Genomic DNA, 18,378 nt, shown 5'->3' on the forward strand with positions numbered 1-18,378 from the left:
ACATCACTGCCCGGGTTATTGGCTTTGCTGCTGTGTGAAGTGAGAGCACTCACTGCGGCCCTTCCCTTTGTGTCTGCAGCTAGTAACTGAAGCCCTGGACAAACAGAAGTGCTAAGCGTGATCTGTCATCTAACTCCTTTTTTGTCCTTCCAACAAATGCCTTTGCATTCCTTCACTTTGTCAATGGGGTTTGGCAGAGCTGTATAGAATTCCCCATTGTTTCCATTTGCACTTCACTAAGTGTCCATCATTGCTACTTATGCCCCCAAAAAACTGGCAGAGAGAGAAAGAAAAAAATATCTCTATTTAGAAATTTCATACAACTTGCTACTGCAAGACCTGGGCGTCCCCTGGTCTTTAACGCAACGTAACGTGGTGTTTTGAAGCAGGGCAGTTTTATCCCCGCAGCCCAAAGCAGAAAGGGGATGAAGCTGAGGCTCTGTTAGGGTGGCACATCGAGGTGGCAGCAGAGGGGAACCTGGGCACAGGACCTCAGCCACACCACTGCCCTTCCCTCCTGGGTCACAGCTCCAAGAGTCTGTGCTGCTGCCTCCTCTTCGCCCCAAGGTACCAGCCCACCTGTGCCGTTTGCCCAGCATTGCCCTAATTTGTCCCAAATCACCTGCCCTGCCTGCAAGGCCATCATCTCCCCTTGAAACAGGAGCCGGCCTTTCCTCCATCCCTTCCAGGGCTGCCCTGCCACTCAGTCCATCCTCCCCAGGGGCACCAGAAGGGTGCTGTACCACCGTGAGGGGCCCAGCGGGTGGGCCAGGCAGCCCCAGCACAACATTAGGGCCATCACCTGGGGCTGCAGCAGCAAGCAGGGCGAGCTGAGGCTCAGGAGCAGGAGGCCAGCATGCAGCACCAGGGCTGGAAGGGGCCGGGCTGGTGCAGATGCAGCTAAAGAGCACGAGTGCTACGGCTTGGACACATTCAATGAACGGCAGAGTGCAAAACCTTCTTCTGTGTTATTGGGGAGCTTGTGCTCACTGAAAATGCATCAACAGAAACGATCAGGAATAACATTTTAAGTTTGTAAAGCCCATAAGCTTTGTGTTCTCCTGGTTTTACAGGCTTTGGCTGCCTGGGCCAGAAGGCTTCGGTTCCTTCACTCTGCAGCTGCTTCCCCTCCACCGGTGAGCCAGCTCTGCTGTTCCCATCCGGGGGTGTCCCGCAGTCCGGCAGCTCCCCAGCCACCAGCCCTACTCCAGAGGATGCTGCAGGGGTGCTGGGACACGTGGGGACCCAGTGCTCCGAGCGACGGCACCAGGAGGTTCCCATTAGGGGTTGCCTTCAGGAGCACCACGCTCAGCACACCAAGGCAGGCTCTGCAGCACCAGGGTGTCCTGGTGAGCAGCTCCGGGCTCCCAGGACCCTCCCCGAGCCTACAGGGTTCAAGAGGAACACCCAGCTGTGGGGACAGGGGGATGCACACACAGCTCCGCCGGGCAAGTGGGAGCCCAGCACCGAAAAGCCCATCGGGAGATAATGCGAAGGGCAGCAAGCGACCTCTGCCGAGGAGGGAACGGATCAGCAGCACGCTGGCAAGGTATTTAACCCCGAGCAGATCCTGGGAACAAAAGGCGCACATATTGAGCCACCAGAAGAGACCACAGCGCAGATTTCCGTGGCACCTCGCATGGTGTTAGCCTGGGGCACAGAGATGCGAGGGCAGATCCAGCCCTGCTGCGGGCACGCAGCCCCGCCGGGCGCCCCTTTCCTTGCCCCGGCCTCAGTGGGGTCTGACGTGCCCTGGGGCTCGAACAAGGTTCCCCTGTCCCCATCTGCAGTGAGACTGCAGATAACTTGGCCACCATGCCCCCAAGGTAGCGTGAAGGGACCTTGCCTTGTGCCAAGCGTCTCCCCAGCACCCGGCCCTGCCCCTCACTGCCTCGTAGTGCTGCTCCTGGTGCCCCAGAGCAGTCCCCGTCCCCCTGCTCCCCTTTCCTCCCCTGTCGACTTCTCCATTTGGGACACAGCCACGCTCGCACGCTCCCAGGCAGGCACTGGGCTCCAGAGAGCACCCAGTGTTCAATAGGTGCAGCTGGGGGACGGTGCAGTCACCAGCATTTCCAGACACACCACAGCCACGTCCGGCCAGAAAAAGCCCCAAAGCCCTGAAGCTCAGTCCTTGTGAGCGTACAAACATGCACCAACTTCCCAAGGAGAGCTGCTTGCAGGCTCTGGGAGCGGTTCGGACCCCGCCACATAACTTTACACACACAGACACACGCATGCAGGGCAGGCGTGTGCTGAGCCTACAAAGGAAACTGCACATTCATCCCCGTCCAGCTCCGGCACCGCGCTAACGGGGCGGCTGCGGGGAGCGGGGTGACCTCGGGCTGCAGGCGGGGAAAGGGGGGGCACCCCCAAATCTCCCTGCCCTGTTTCTGTCCTTTCCCCCCATCTCACAGCCCGTCCCGGTCTGGCAGAAGCGCAGGGATCCTGTACACAACTTTTTCAAACTGCCAGGCAGAAGAATCCCAGTCCTTCCAAGGGAGTGTCGGTAAATCATCATTACATCCGACAACGCAACCAGAGGGCTTAACCCTTTGCTAGTCCCCAGCAAAATAACAACAACAACAAATTTAACAATGAAAATCCTCAAAGCTGGCCCCGGCTGCATGAGAAAGAGGACAGGCAGGGTGGGGAACCTCATTTTTCATGTCCCTGTAGGTACAGAGATGGGAAGATAGCTTTGTGCGCGCGGACACGAAGCACACGAACATGCCACCACGCACCCGCCTGCCTCCCTGGACGTGCCTCCCAGCCCTCCCCATGGCTCTCCCACTTTTCGGAGGACTGCGGTGGCGATCTCCAGGTACTCGTGCCCCCGTCCCGCGGTGCAGGGCCAAGGAGCAGCGTTCCCAGCCTGCTCCCCAATGGGGCTGGGAACCTCCCGGTGCCTGCCCAAGGTGGAGGTGCCTTGGGGGACCCCGGGGAGGTGGAATCGCCCGCTGCTGCATCTCGATGCGGGTGCAGCACCCGCACTGGGGTGGCCCACCCCTGGGACCAGTTCCCATACTGGGAGCTCCTTTTCCCCAGGGCTGGGAAGCGGGGGTTCCTCCTGCCGTACCCAGCACCCTGACCCCCAGCTCCACTCCTCACCGAGGCGCTCTCAGCCCCGACCCCATACCCCAGCCCCATTCCCACCCTCCCGCTCCAGCGTGGCCTCCCCGCTTCCCAGCCCATTCTCCTCTGCAGCCCAGGAGTTTTCACATCGTCCCCTGGCAGCAGGAATGTCTTCCCCCACCCCATCCCCAGCCGCCCCGAGCACAGCGGAGCGGAGCGGGGCTCCCTCCCGGGCACGCTCTCCCAGCCCGCGCCCCTCGGGCTCCCCCGGCCCCCCAAAACCCCCATTTCCCCCCGGGATGCCCTTCCCCAGCGCCGGGAGAAGTCGGACTTTGTACTCACCCCCTGCCTGCTGCTGTAGCTCTGAGTCTGGAGACCGGCTCTGATTCCGGCTCCATCACGTTTAGTGCATTGTCTCTTTCGGGCAATTTTTGCGGCAATCCATCAGAAAAAGGGGAACAGGCCGGTTTGTGGGTACATCCTTCCCAGGAGCTCAGCTCTCTGCCTCTCTAAGGGGCTCAGCTGTGTCAAAGACACCCCCTGGCCCGGACGGCTCACTCCTTCCTCCTTCTCTTCTGGGTCCTTTTGCTTACACAGATCTTTTAATCCCATTTAACTCCCTCTCGGCAGACTGCAATTACCTTGGGAGAAAGGAGAGAGAACAGAAAGTACACGCTAGGAAGCCAGGCTGGCCCATGGTCGCTGGATTTCTTGCCTCTCTTTTTTTTTTTTCCTCCTTATTAATAGTACAATTGCTGTGATCCCTGGTTTCCAAAATCCTTGATTGAAAGTGTATTTTTTCTTAGCTGTTACGTTTTTTTTTTTTTTGGTTTGGTTGGTGGTTGTAATTATTATTTTTATTTGCAGTGCAGATGTGCCTCCCACCCCCCCAAAGATCTCTCCTCTGGACTTAGAGAGAAGAGGAAAAGGCAGATTTTCAGAAATGAAAATTATTTAAGGATGTCCCTGCTGCCTCTCTCTGCTGCCCTCCTCTGTAGTACTGAAGCACTTGCAAAAAATAATACAAAGTAAATAAATAAAAAATTGAAACTTAGGCTAGAAGAGCTGCAGGGGAGTAACCCAAGACCCTTTCCAGGCTGCACAGAGCAGGAGAGGGTGACTCCATGGAGGAAGGCCCAGCTCTGGGGGAGGCTGCTGATGGAGATGGCTGCTTGGCCATGCTCACCTGCCCGGCCACGAACCCTCTGCCCAAAGCAGCTCCGGCCCATCGCACCGGGACAGCGATGGACCCACGGTACGAGGTACCTGACGTGGTTTCTCCCCGTGGGTGTGGAGCTTGGAGGAGGCTGAGAGCCCATGGAGGGGGCTCAGACGCGCAGGAGCCCCCCGCTCCCCTCCTCGCCCTGTCCTACTCCCATGGGGAGGAAGCAAAGGGACCCAGGTGGGGGCATCCCCAGATCCCCTCTCCTCCCACCGCCAGGTGATGGAGGCTGGAGCCTGAGGGGCTGGGAGGGGGGAAGGAGTTTCCTTACGTGAAGCCCAGCAGAGTAAAGCAGATCCCAAGCCCACCCAGGCGGCTGTGCCACGAGAGGGGACTTTGTGCTGGACTCTTCCAGCAAAACACCACCGAGCCAGGATCCCCCCCACCCAAACCCCATCCACCGTGCGCAGCCAAGGTGACAGGCAGGTCCCTCTTGTCCATGTTGTCCACGCCAGGACACGGCAAAGCCCTCAGCTCTGGGGGTCCCCTCGTGCAGCCGAGCCCCCGGGTGCCCCCCAGCCCTGCCCCTCGCACAGCGTCGCTGCCTTGGGCACTTACTTGGTGAGGCGGGAGGCTGCGCAACGTCTCCTTGCAGCCCCACCTTCATTGGCATTCATTTGTCCCAGCAGCTTACAACAACGTCTACTTCTTAAAAAATAATACTACTTATATAAAAAATAAAAATAAAAAAGCAAAAGGAGCAAACACAAAAGAAAAAGAAAAAACACAAGCACCCAAGCCCTTTCCTGCCTCCTTCCCCTTCAGTCCCAAGGTGTCTGGAGCCAAGGGGGTGCCTGCCAGGCTCAGGGCCCCTGGCCGAGCCAAGGCTCCCTGGCAGGGCCGGGTCCCCCCAAATTCAGCAGGTAACCCGAATTCCCCCCAAATTTCAGCAGGTAATCCTTCCCCGGGGCGCACGCAGGCAGGGGCCCCGCGGGTCCAGGAGGGAAGGTGGGCTGCGAGCGGGAGGGACACGGATGGGAGAGAGGTGGAAATTATAAGGCTGCCCTTGTCCTTTTAAATAGCTGCAGCCAGGGGACTCCGCTGGCTGGCTGGGGTGCCCCAGGTATCCGATTTCAGCAAACAGCAGCTAATGAGAGGAGATCCAGCCTCCGAGGGGCAGGTTCAGCGCTGCCCTGCGGGCAGGGGGGCACTGGGGCACCCCTGCAGCAAGGGATGTGAAGGGGGGGGGGGAGGCTGGAGGCTGCCCGGCAGAGCTGGGGGCAAGGAGGGCAGGTTGGGGTGCCTGGGCTGCCAGGGTTACGCTGCAAAGGTTGGATCCTGCAGGTGCTGAGCCAGCCCCGGGGTTTGCTCTGCATGGGTAGGGGGCTGCACGCCCCCTGAGATGGGGGAAAGGACCAGGCAGAACCACAGCATCTGGCTGTGGGCCCTAACCTTGATACACCCCCTCAAAAAAAACCTCCAGCTGCAAGTAGGATGAACACTGTTCCACCGAGTCCCTGAATGTGAAGGTTTTGCTGGGAGCAGAAAATTCAAGGAGCCGCTGGCCTGACTCAGCACTGCAGGTTTTACTCGAAAAGGTGACCTCAGCGTGGCCAAAAGTTAAGGTTTCCACCAGAGCTCAGACCTCCTGTGACGTCTCCTGTTACCAGGCATGCTGAGCACTTTTCTTTAATACAGACATTTGGCTGAGTCGTGGTTGCTTGCAGGGACTGTGGTTTTGCATCTCCCAGTTTCTATAGGCAGGAGATTTTATTCATGCCTTTGCTCTGAAACATCTGCATTTTTCTTTCTCGCTTGCTATTATCAAGGAAGCTTTAAGCAATAACAATAAAGCACAAAGGAATTTGAAATAAGCAGTGTTATGACTGGGATAAATAAGTAACAGCCTCACAGTCCACTTTCCTCAGGGACACTTTCCCAGAAGCGTGCAGCCACGTTATGCGCCCAGACACTTGCTGGGAGCTCCTGTGCACGGACAGACCTGTCGCAGTGCTCTCAAGTCCCGGGAGCTTGGACAACCCACCCAGACCAGCTCTGAGGACTGGGACTTGAGGGACAAAAGGTAGTCACACAGTGTGTCAGAAACCACATAAAACTCTGTTTTCTCAGCTATTTTTTCCCCAGCTGTTTTTCCATGTTTCTCAGTCATGCATTCCTTGCTGAGAAACATATTCTAGCCAAGCCTAGAGTGTTTTACAATTAAAGCTTTAGCTATTATACATATATATGCATACAACTTTGCAAAGAAACGCATGGAAATTCCTGTGCTGTTGACTGCGCCTTGTAGCCTACTGTTCTTCTCTAATTTCTAACTTTTCCAAAACCAGCAATTATTCAGCAACCGTCCTTCCCCTCAAAGAAAACCGTACTATCCCAGAGAACAACAAGGGTCCAGCTTCCCAGAGCAAGGGGACAGAAATGAAAGCAAAAAGGCGTGCTGCAGCTTTTTGGGAAGATGCACGCAGATGCAGCAGGGACAGGTAAGCGGTAAGCAAAAGGACTGGCAGAGCTTCAGGACCGTAGTGCTGCAGAGACCACAACGAAACACACTTGGAGCCCCAACCTGCAAATATTTATGTACGTACTTAACTTTGCTCATATGAATGGTTTCAAACCAAACACATGCATAAAAGCTTTGCTAGCATGCAGACATAAATGTAGCCCAGCAGTAGGAAAAAGGGAATTAGTTTAAAACAAAAGGAAACCCAACATTGCTGAAGCCAAGAGTAGTGCCAAGTGAATTCAGGTTCAAAAATTAGACCTCATTCTTCAAAAAGAGAAAAGCCACAACATATGATCTGAATAGAAATATATTTAGCAGATTTATTTTTCTTTCCTTCCACATTTAAATAGAAGCCATTTTAAAATACTAAATAAACTCAAGTAAATCAGCACAGCAGTGAAATGTAAAAAAAAAATACAAAAAAATGCAAGAAAAAGGGAAAAAAGGGAATTGACCGCCCTAGTTTAATTAGCCAAAATAAGAAAAGCTGGGAACAGAACACTTGCTTTTGACAAAACACACCTCTCAAAAAAAAAAAAAAAAAAAAAAAAAAAAAGCAGCATGTCATTACTGCTTGAACAAATACAGCCTTTAAAATATTCATCCGTGTTTAGCCAGTTTCCAAAAGAACCCGCACCCACCTCTCCTCTGGGTCCGTAGTTTGGTTGAGCATCAAGGCCCTCATTAATACCGCCCCGTCCCTTCGCTCCTCTTGGAAAACCAGGCGTGAAGGCACCTAGGGGCTGTGGCGAGGTGGCATCACGCAGCTCCTAGCACCGGCTCCGAGGACCGGAGGAAACCCAGGCACTAACCTGTGCCTGCCCTCCTGCTCAGCCTGCAAGGCGACAGCTCGGGAATTACAGCTCGGTCATTCTTACGCCCAAGTTGGGAGAGTGTCCCGCATCCTTCGCTGCCCCCAGTAGTCACCAGGAATTACAGGGATGTGTCTGGATATATTTAGATAAATGCCCTATTCAGATTGAGGGCTGTGGCATGACCGGGCAGAAGGCACGGGCGGTGTGAAACCCCAAGCACAGGAAAAGCCTGTGGGAGGGATCAAACAAACAGGCGAAGGCGAGATGGGATAAAGAGCCTTTCACTGCCCTCTGGGCTGAGGATTTGCTCCATCTAACCTTGGTGCCTGGCGAAGGACTGCTGGAGCCATAGGGAAAGGGGAACCCACCCTGTGGCAAGTGACACTGCCATGAAGGAATGACGGCCCAGTGGTGATGGGATGCAGCCATGCTGCGTGGCCCAGGAACACACACTGCCCACAGCAGAGTTCCAGAGGAAGGATGGATCCACTCCTGTAAACCCAGCAGGAACAAAAGATTAACCCCCCACAGAACCGGGACTCAGCCCCAGCCCACACAGCAGCACAGGGTGCACCTGGCTGTCCTAGGCCGGGGTTGACCTGGCAGCCATGTCGCATGCCAGCAGCCTGGGCATTGAGGAGCCCCCAGAGAGCTGGGGACACAGGGCCCTGCCTTCAGGGCTGTACTAGGCCACTGGCACCAAAGTGAGCACCCACAGCCCCTCCTGCTGCCTTTGGGACCAGCCCAGCCCCTCTGCTGCAGGGAAGTGATGCCCAACTCAGGACCTCCTAATCCCAACACAACTTTTGCATTCAGATCCCATATTTAACATGACCGTACTGCCATTTCTCATGCTTGTGAGCTCTGTTTGGGCAAACTGGCACTAGTCCAAGCCCTGAACTCAAGTCTTTCCTACCCTAAGGGAACCAGGCAAGAGCAGAAACTGCTGGTGAGCTTCATGTGGCTGACAAGAAGGCTCCTCATGCATGGCACAGTCAAGGACTCCATGAAAGCAAAAGCTGGCCCAGCTGGGGTCCAGCCAATTCACCTGTTGGTTTTCTCTGTCTGGCTTCAGCTACCTCTGTAAGAACATGAGGCTTCAGCTGAGGAGAGAACATGTAGCAGTTCTGTTCTGATTTTAGGGACTGCTGTCTGACACCTACTTTGAGATGGAAAAGCTGCTGTGGGTTATGTTTCTTGTTCACTATGGAGAATATCACTTCTACAGGAGATGTACAGAAAGCTCAGAAGTCAAATATCCAACCAAGTTAGTACCCAGTGCAATTTCCCCCCTCTCAGCAGCCTGACAAACCCCATCCCACCCCGTGCCACAGGCTACTGGTGACATGTTTGAACTTCTGCAGCCGTTTGATGTAAAATGTTTTAAATTCTTTTCGGGAACACTAAAGGCTTTTGTCTCTTGACCGGTGCTGCGGGGATGCCATGTCTGGCAAAGACTGATCTTTCTGTGCTTTCTGGCTATGCCATATCACATTGGGCTGCCCAGCTGGCTGAGAGGTAGGAATTGCTGTTAATCATTAAACTGAGCCTTTTTCCATCGGAATGAAAGGAAACACAATACAGCGATACAAGTCCAAGCCCACCCTTCCTAAGGAAATGCTGACTGCTGATTATAATCCCGCCATACGCTTCTATTTAGACATTCAGGGAACTGCAGTGTTACAGATGGCTGCAAAGCTGATAGTTCAACTGATGTTACAAGCATGTGGTGTCAAACTGACAGGTAAGCCACAACAGGGTAGTGCATTGCATGCTTCCAGGGGAAGATAGTACAGCTCCTAGTCCCTGACTGCCTTCATTTGAGGTACCAGGCAAAGGCTGCCTGGTTTTGGTAACATCCCATTTCCCTTATTTGTCCTAAGCAGATTCCTAAATTTTGTTTAGGGATTATTCAGTCACTGGTGCTGCTGGAAAATACAAGTTCTGAGCAGCATCCCTACATCTAAGCACCAGACCACGCTGTTCCAACGGTTTTGGCACTGCATGGTGATCCAGTGCTACATTTTGAGCTGCACAGCAGATAACCAAGGCCAATTTCCCCCTCTCTCCATAGAAAAAAAAACAAAAAACAAAAAACACAACAACCACAAATCCAGTCCACCATCAAAATCAACACTGGGCTGCTGCCCGTGGAGCAGTAATTCTTCCACCGTCTGGAGGTTTGCTAGTTAAACACAGTAATGCACCAGCAAGCACAAATGCTTTTCCCACCGGCATGCCAAATGACCCCGATGGGTTGGTGGAGGTGGACACGTGCTGAACTGGGCCAGGTCAAGTAACAGGATCTTTCTCTAAAGAAACAGCACATCTTTTCTTCATGAAACAGAACCACCCTGAGAGCGCCGTCTCCTGAAGCAGGGATGGATGGTACCCCAGTGCTTACCAGTGCCTGCTGATCTTAATCATTTCCCGCAGGTTAAGGACAACTACCACCATGATTGCTGCTACAACAGCATTTTACTGTGGCAGGGAGCACAACCTGGTGTTTAAAACTTAAGTCAAAATTCTGCAAGTCAGACATCCACACTGCTTCTGAATTTTGGGCTGCACTGTCCACTTCTAGCATGCTGTCAGCTTTCTGGACATCCCAGGAGCAGTGACGTGGGTGCGGATCACTGCTTGTGCAAGCACGTGCAGTGCAGAATTGATTTAGGCACCAGCAGCCTGACCTGTTCTGAATGCAGCAGACCAATACTAGAGGCTGCAGGCAACAAATGTTGGAAGGTGTTGACCACTGAGATGTGCGACGTCTGGTCTGAGAGGTGCCGCTGGCTCTGTGCAGTCGGGTGCCTGCACGCGGGGATGCGGAGCTTGGCCAAGTGCAGCGGGAAGGCAGAAAGCAGTGCTGGACCCTGGCCTCCGCCAGGCAGCAGGATGCAATGCAAACGTCTGGTTCTGTGCACGACAGACAGACTGAAACAAAGCCTGAGTCAGATTCTGAGCAGTTTCAATGGGAAGGGGAAAGGAAGAAGAGCCTAGAAAAAGCCAAAGCAACTTTTTGTTATGACACAATGTTTAAGGCAAAACTATTTAAAACAAAATGAAAACAAATGTTCTCCTTTTTTTTTTCTTTTTTTTTTTTTTTTTTCCTTCAAGTAAAACATGATGCATTTTTAGTGTCTGATTTGATGTTGAAAGTGGAAAACTGTCAGCTTCAGCTGCTGTAGGAAGGACAACGCCTGTGTCCTGGTGCTGGGCAGGGCTGTGGGAGCAGCTCACTGTAAAAGGGAAATCATACCTGCCTTGTGGCAGAAGAAACTGAAGTGGAAATAAGTACATGGCAAAACGAAGGAACGGTGAGACTGGATGGAGCTGAGCATCTCCTGGACTCCACCCTGCTCTGGGCTCACTAATGGCACCAGAAACACTTTTTATTTTTTTAAGCAGAGACAAGGATGAGACAGCTCCTCACACGTACACATGTATGTTAAACAAAAACTTGTACTAAATTCTGAAGTGTCAACACCAAAACAACTTGATTTGTGTAGTCTAAGAGTAACTCCCAGGTACAACTGAACCAGAGCAGGGAATCTCTTTGCTTAACCAAGCTAAAACGTGCTGCCGTGACACCGCTTCCAGCGACTGCAGGCAGCTACTGCTGCAACCAGCTTCTTGTGGCTGTGCTTCGCTGCTTCCAATGGGAGGTGATGTGGCTGCCTGGTGAGGAAGAGGAGTTGCCTCCTTTCTCAACAGCTGCTTGGCCTGGAGCTGTGGTCGGGCTCTCCCCTGCCTGGAGGGGGCCGTGGCTGAGGGATGACAGCTAACCCAGATCTCAGCAGAGCTCAGGGTTGGTTTTCACTATCCCACTGACCTGCAGGGTGACCTGAAGCAACTTAAGCCATTGCTTTTGTGCCGTTACGTTCTCATCTCCCGAGTGAAGCTTGTGATATAGATCATTGTATGTGTAAAGAGGTTTAAGACCTTCAGACATGAAGCGCTGCCAGCAAACTGTTATTACTTTACTGTGCAGTTGGCAGCAGCCTCTCCTGCAAGAAAAAGTGTAAATCTATTTCCCAACCAGCTTTTACATTCACCACAACCTGCAGTCGCCCAGATGCACAGTTCTTTAGAGATCATTTAGTTTTATCTGGCTGAAAAGTCCCATGTAAAAAAAAAAAGCTGCTGATTAAACACACAATTCAAATACATCTCCTGGAGTACAGCAGACAATTCCTAGCACTTTATCTGCACCGTCTGAAACGCAATCTGTGCCACTTAGAGCAGAACAATGCTCGATTTCTTCATACTCCTCTTGAATTGTTAACACATAAAGCAGAAACACAGCCCATTTTCACCGAGAAGTTCTCTTCTGACATACTCGGTATGTTAACCGAGGGCATACAAATCTGCTTCAAAGCTAATAGGCTCTTTTTCTTCCAGCAAACACACTTCTTCACATCTACACACTCTTGCTCTCTCTCTCCACTTCAATAGCAATAGCATTTGGTAAAGCTCTCCAAACTGGAGCCACTGCAGAAAGACTGTATTTACTTATGTTTGGGTAAGAACTAATAAGAGACCCGGTTGTGTCTCGGCTCCTCCAATTCCAAAAGGAAAAAAAAAAAATCAAGTCAATATTTATACACCCACTGGTGAATTAAATCCTCTCCTCCCTGGAGGAGAGGAAAATAAAATGAAATGATTGAAACGGGTTTCATGGAAGAGAATTTTTGTTTGTTTGTTTGCTTGCTTTCAGAGCTTGGGGGATTTATTTATTTTCCTTGTAACTTAAGTGCAGCCGTACTGCGTGGTGTGCATCAGGTCAGCTTCACAGTGGGATCTTCCATTCAGGACCACAAGCTCAGGAGCCTTTGCATTGCTCCCCAAGGTATCTGATGGACACAGGCTTGGGTACATCAGGGGCTGGCCCGTCCCCATCAGCTCAGCCCTGATGGAGGATGAACTTGCCGAATGACAAATGGTTCATGTTGCAGCGGGTTAGATACAGTATAAACAACTCAATCAGCATTGCTTGAGCTCTCCCAGCATGGAGATCCTGTCCAAAGCCTGTCAGGGCCAACAGAAAACCTTGCACTGATTTCTCTAGCTGTCACAACATGCCCTGTTTTCACCAGGACTTCCCACTGGCGTAGCCCCACGGCTAACTCTGGCCTTTCCAGTGCAGCTCCTTGGACCAGTAAAGCCCTACCAGCAAGAGAGAGGCTTTTTGCCTCCATGACAGACTGCTTTGCTGGCCTTTGCCCTCCACCCACGTTAAGGCTGTAGGACTTGTCTGTTCCATATGATTCATAAATCCTCTTATTAAAGGGATAATCAGAGCATCAGGTACTCTGATCCCATCAGTGTGGCTACTGAAGGTAGTTTCTCTCTGCCAAAGACAAATCCCCTGAACCACGCACCTGGATGAAATCCCACACAGCTCTGCAGTGCTCAGATTTTCGGTGTGAGCTACCCCACGGCAGCCAAGCAGAGCACTGTGTGTGCAGCATGACTGGCATCTCTGTACCGTGACTAAGACGGAACAAGAAGCCTTTATTTTAGATATGTTTTTCCTATTAAAAGTATATATCCTCCAATCCTATTTTATTATTGTTTCAAAAGAGGAATTCTGATTCCTTCTGCACAGGATACCTAACACTTTTACAGGACAGAGTCTCACTGGGATGCATTTCACGAGCTGCTGGAGAACCTTCCTGGAGCAGCTGTTCTAGAGCAGGCAGTGTATCCACCTTCCCATGTGGCTTAGGAGGATTTAAATCACCAAACTTGTTCTTAATCAAATATAAGTTGACAGAGTGCCATGACTGCAACTGGACATCCTCCATTCACCATGTGGAACCAGGAGCACATCTGTGTATATTTGCAAACAGAAATAAATACACAAATACCGCAAACACTCATTAACATCCTCTCCACGCCTTGAGAAGAAAATAGAAGTCACAGAGGAGTGAATGTTAGCAAAGTAACTTTGACTTTCCATTACAAAGCACAGCAAAGCACACAGTAAGTTCCAATTCACTGCATTGTCTCGGTCCAAATGGGGCAACTTCTGCCACTTTCTATTGGCAAAAGGGCAGAGATTCGCACCAGCAGCTTCAAACGAAATCCAGCATTTCCACTGCGCAATTACAGCAACAGAACTTCAAAGAATTTCAGTGAGTTCAGCTGAAATTTATGTTTGCATAGCAGCACAGCAAATTCGGCCCTTATATATTTTAGAAACATAGCCAAGGGAGTAGGTCCTCCTTTGCTTCATGCAGTAGCATCACGATAGAGGGGCCGTTGTACAGACCCAGTCGAGCCATTTTTAAGCCTGTTCCCCATTGGCCAATTCCCCAAAGTCTCTGGGACTGAAGAAGTCTTGTGACTGACAAGGGTTACATCAGGGTCAAGTTTTACACTCCAAAAACCAAGGGAGAATCACTGTTTACTCTCCAGTTTCTCAGAAAACACTCAAATCCCTCTTCGTATGGAACATCTCATTTGCATGTCATCAGCAAACTTTTCCACTGGCAAGCTTGCCATGCTTCAACATTTTCTTCATCCACAAACAAAATGTATGCTTTATCAGTGTCATCTTGCTTCACAGGCAGCTTCAACACCTGCCTTTCTTCTCTTACACTGTTCCTCTCAGGGATTTCTTTATTATGAGTTCGCGTTAAACTATTTCTTGTTTAGATTTTAAAGGACAAGTTTTAATCTCAGTGTATCTTCAGATGCTCCTCTCCAAACAGCTCCGACTGTGGCTCCTTTCCCACCAAATCCCACATTTAGCTTTCAAGCCAGACCAAAATTCACTGCAGGACTTGCATTAATCAGCAGAATGGAATAAGAGGGACTAGTGAGTGTTTTGCATCTCCAGTGTCCCTTGTAGGCAACAACGCTTTGTTAAAGCTCCTACGGGGCTGTGCCCCAGGTGGAAAGCCCTGCTGACAAGCAGCTGGCATGTCCTTGGGCACTGACCGATGGACATGGGCAGTGTGGTCTCACCTTTGCCTTGCTCAGAGCAACAGGCACAATACACCCAAGCAAACGCACGATGAACAGGTCATCGGTCCTAAAACCTCTTTGATGTGCCTAGCATGGCTTTCATCATAGCATCCTAAAAGCACTTTGCAATTATTTTGAGCCCGAACTCATCACCACCCACACGGTGGTGATGGTTTCCCTTGTTCACTCGATCTACAGAAAGCCCCAGGTACTTAAGGGTGTGACTTAAGGGGAAGAATCCAGGGCTCCTGCTCCATCCACTGTGCCCCAAGGCCATGGAGTTTCCCCGTAACACCACTGTGCCCAGTAAGCACTGCGAAACACACGTGGGTCCTACGTGCATGGTCAGCAAGGAGACATCGTGGAGAGGACACACAGCTTCTCTGTACTCTTCACCTCTTCATCGTGAGCTTTTTTTTTCCCCCCAACATGCCACTATTAAACACCAGGAACAAACTGGTTTCTGTATAAAACTTTCCCCAAAGTATTTAGAAGAGGGCAAGAAATGCCAAGCTTTCTATTTTCCTCCTTCTTTAAAGGAGAAATAACGTCAAATTAAAATATTTGTAAATAGCTCTGATCAGCATTTTATTTTCTAGCCCTGATTTTTTAATATATATATATATTTTTTTAGTCCAACAAAGACCACCCTCTCCCCCTAGCAATGCTAGGAGGGGACTATGCTGAAAATTATAGTTTCCAGAGTTTGCGAGGGAACCACAAAAACTTAATTATAGTTATTGACATACCAAACACCCACTGCAAGCTTCATCTTCCCTTGGCCAGAAATAACCACACAAAGTGAAGGTAGCAAACTGACATCAATCAGCCTCAACTCGGGACAGCTAATTAACGCACCAGGCTTGAAGATGAGCCTCGCTCGTGGGCTGCCGCAGCCCGGAGGAGCACGGAGTGGGGCAGCTGCTGCTCTCATCCCAACAGCAGCAATGACCTGGTCTGTGTGGGCTGGGTTTTGCCCCCCCCAGAGTAGGGTTGCACAAGTTAACCGGTCCCTATGCCTTCCTCCCACTACTGGTTTGAAGGAGCTGTGCTGTGCGATCAGCACTCGTGTTGTGCACCACCACTGCTCAGCGCAGCCCCGCTGCCCCCAGGCGTGTGTGAGCTCCCCATCTCCCCAGGTAGCAGGGACTGGTTTGGGAGGGAGGAAAGCAGGAAAGATTCTCAGGCAGAGGTGTGACACCCCTGGGAGTTAGCAGATGCCTGGGCTGCTCTGCCCCAGCCCTGTTTGCTTGCCGGCTGTGCTGGCACATCCTGAAGGAACCGTGCTTGTGGGCAGCTCGCTGCCCTCTGGGCAGACTCCATGCCGCCAACAGCTGCAGTCACATCAAAGCCCGTACGTCTAAGGCAATGCTAAAAGGGTTAGAGAAGGTGAAGCATGAAGGGTGTTCCCTGGGAACCCAAGGAGGCTGCTGAGCACCAGTGGCTCTGGAGGGATCCTGTGCTGTGAGCATCGCCACGTGGCACCGCCCAAGCACGCTGCTAATGGGGCCGTCCCGTCCTGTCCTACAGCTGCTGGTGGTTGGTGGCCTGTTCTGTGCACTGCTCTCACAGGGCCCCACAAACCATGAATGTGGCCTTGTGGCATCCTCGAAAAGGCAGGGAGGAGCAGGATTAAACAGGGAGTTGAGGTACAGGCAGCCCAACAGCTTGGGCATTGTCACAAAGTTACACTGAGCTGGGGAGAAAAAGCACAGGGCTACCAGAAGTGACCCATCCGTAAAACATTCTCATTGCTTTTCATTTTGTCAGCATGGGAAGTCCCCATCTTTGTCCCCCCCAGACCAGAAGATGTTCTTGTGGGGCTGGGGGAAGCTGTGCCACCTGGGCTGTGTTTACCCTAAGGCCCCACTAGCCCATCACTGTCTGCTGCGGTCACGTAGCCGTGTTTGTGCAGTGCTTCCTGGTGCCCTTTCCAAACAATAATAGGCTGGACCGCAAAACCCTCATTTACACTGGAGCGAGGATATTCATGCATAAAACCACAGCCCAACCTTTAGGACCTGTAGGAGTAAACATTTGACAGAGGGAACATGTTTCACACCTGCACCGCTCCGGTGTGGCTGCTGAACACCACGTACAGGCAGGCAAAGGACGGGCTCCACTGCAGGCTAGGACTGCACGGTGCTCGAGGGATGTGGCTACAAGGAAAGCAAGGTCAGGTAGGCTCCATAATTTTCCCCCATGAAGGGACAGTGCCTTGTGCACCACACAGCACGGCTGGTACCTGCCCAGCTTCAGCACCATCCCACTCCTGCGGTGCTCAGTGATGAGCTGCGATGGGAGCTGCTCCCCAGCCAACACAGCGGGAGACAAAAAGCTTTTGTAGGAGGGGAGAGGTTGGAACTAACCCTTTTTTTTGCTGTGAACTTGAAGGCGTTCGCCTCCAGGAAATTGGCCACTTAACAGCAGGCCCAGCGCACGTCCCCGCTGACACGCTGTGATTTGTGAGGGGTACATCCACAACTTGAGACCATGAGAGGCTGCAGTGAGACCTCTGAAGGAAGCAGACTGCCAGTGCTGGGCAAAAGAGGAGCCTTCCCAGGAGAAACATGGCACCAGCCCCTGGATACATGGCCAAAGCAATGCTTGGTGCTCCCATTTACAAGGGTGATAGAAAAAACATCCTTAAATCCAGAGCAGAGAAAGAAAATGGAATAAAACCTAATCTGAATGGGCTGGTTATTGAAAACAGAAGTATTACACTGATTTGTTTCTCATCTCCTATGCACCAGCTTCAGTCCACTGAATAGCTACAGAATTCACTGGCACTATTCCTAATTTTACAATGATTTGGGAGAAGAGGGGACAAAGGCAAGCAAACAATGCTAATTGCCTTCAGTGTTTTGTTTATCTGGTTTTTGTTCAGCTAAACAAAGAGGACGTTCAGGTCCAAGCTGACTGTGGAGCCCACAGAACGCTTTTGCCCCTCTGATCTGTTTAAAACCAGTTTGCAGTTTTGGCATCTGGTGTCTTCGGCAGCTACCACCGGCGTGTACTTGCTTATCTCCATCCGATCACTGCAGAAACTCTGGTGACTGCAGCTACTATTACTGCCGATTAATCAACCTTGCAAAATCCCTCCAAAAAAGCAGGATGTCCTCCAAAAGCCAATCCCTTGGTTATAAAAAGAACAAAGCCAGGACTAGATTAATCACTGGATGTTATTTCCAATGCAAAGAGTCCAAGCAGGAAAAGTCCCGATATTAATAACAAAGCTATGCGTTCTCACCCATCCATACCAAGGAGCTTTTGTTCTTTGAGACAGTGAAGAACACGCTGAACAGAAATGTAAATAACACAGCACGCTCTGCAGGGAGAGTACGCTGCTGGAAAGAAGCAGTGGGATTTAGGCTATGTGGATGAACCACAAGCCACCAGTTCTGCTGGGTTCAGCTGCCTTCCCCGCATCAGCCAGTATCCAGATCTTGTGGCGGAGCCTGAGCGAGGCAGCGTGGGCATCGTGCAGGGAACAGACAGACCTCCAACAGCCATCCAGAAGAGAAAGGCACGTCCTAACAGCGGTACCTGTCCTAAAGTGCCCAAACCCGCAGAAAAGCTGCGGGCAGCACTTTGGGAAGCAGCCCACATGGGATGCTGATGCAGGGCGCTGCAGCTGGATCCTCGTGTCTCCCCAGACAGGCAGCAGAGGCTGCACAGCAGGGCTTAAGGGTCAGCAACACTGCTACAGCCTCAGAAGTGTGCAATGACAGAGGTTTCCTAAGGCCCTGGGACTATGAGAACCCTTTTCTCATTCAAAAAAAGAACAAACCAAATGGTAGCAATCTGTATTTCTGAAAAATCTGCCTTGGATT

General features: G+C 51.5%; 1 protein-coding gene across 9 annotated transcripts in view; it reads right to left on the reverse strand.

Annotated features, from left to right (window-relative positions):
- COL27A1 (collagen type XXVII alpha 1 chain) overlaps positions 1-18,378 on the reverse strand; it is a 197,486-nt gene that overhangs the window by 145,227 nt on the left and 33,881 nt on the right. For 8 of the 9 annotated variants that reach the window (XM_084494237.1, XM_084494233.1, XM_084494231.1 and 5 more), the window contains one exon: positions 3,415-3,713. In XM_084494237.1, the coding sequence (XP_084350363.1) occupies positions 3,415-3,470 (56 nt within the window). In that variant the 5' untranslated portion in view covers positions 3,471-3,713. Of the gene's footprint in view, positions 1-3,414; positions 3,714-4,852; positions 5,327-18,378 lie in introns of those variants that run through there. The other variant, XM_084494232.1, reaches the window with a different exon arrangement.

Source organism: Aythya ferina (genome assembly GCF_964211825.1).
Source record: "Aythya ferina genome assembly, chromosome: 20".
Taxonomy (NCBI): Eukaryota; Metazoa; Chordata; class Aves; order Anseriformes; family Anatidae; genus Aythya; species Aythya ferina.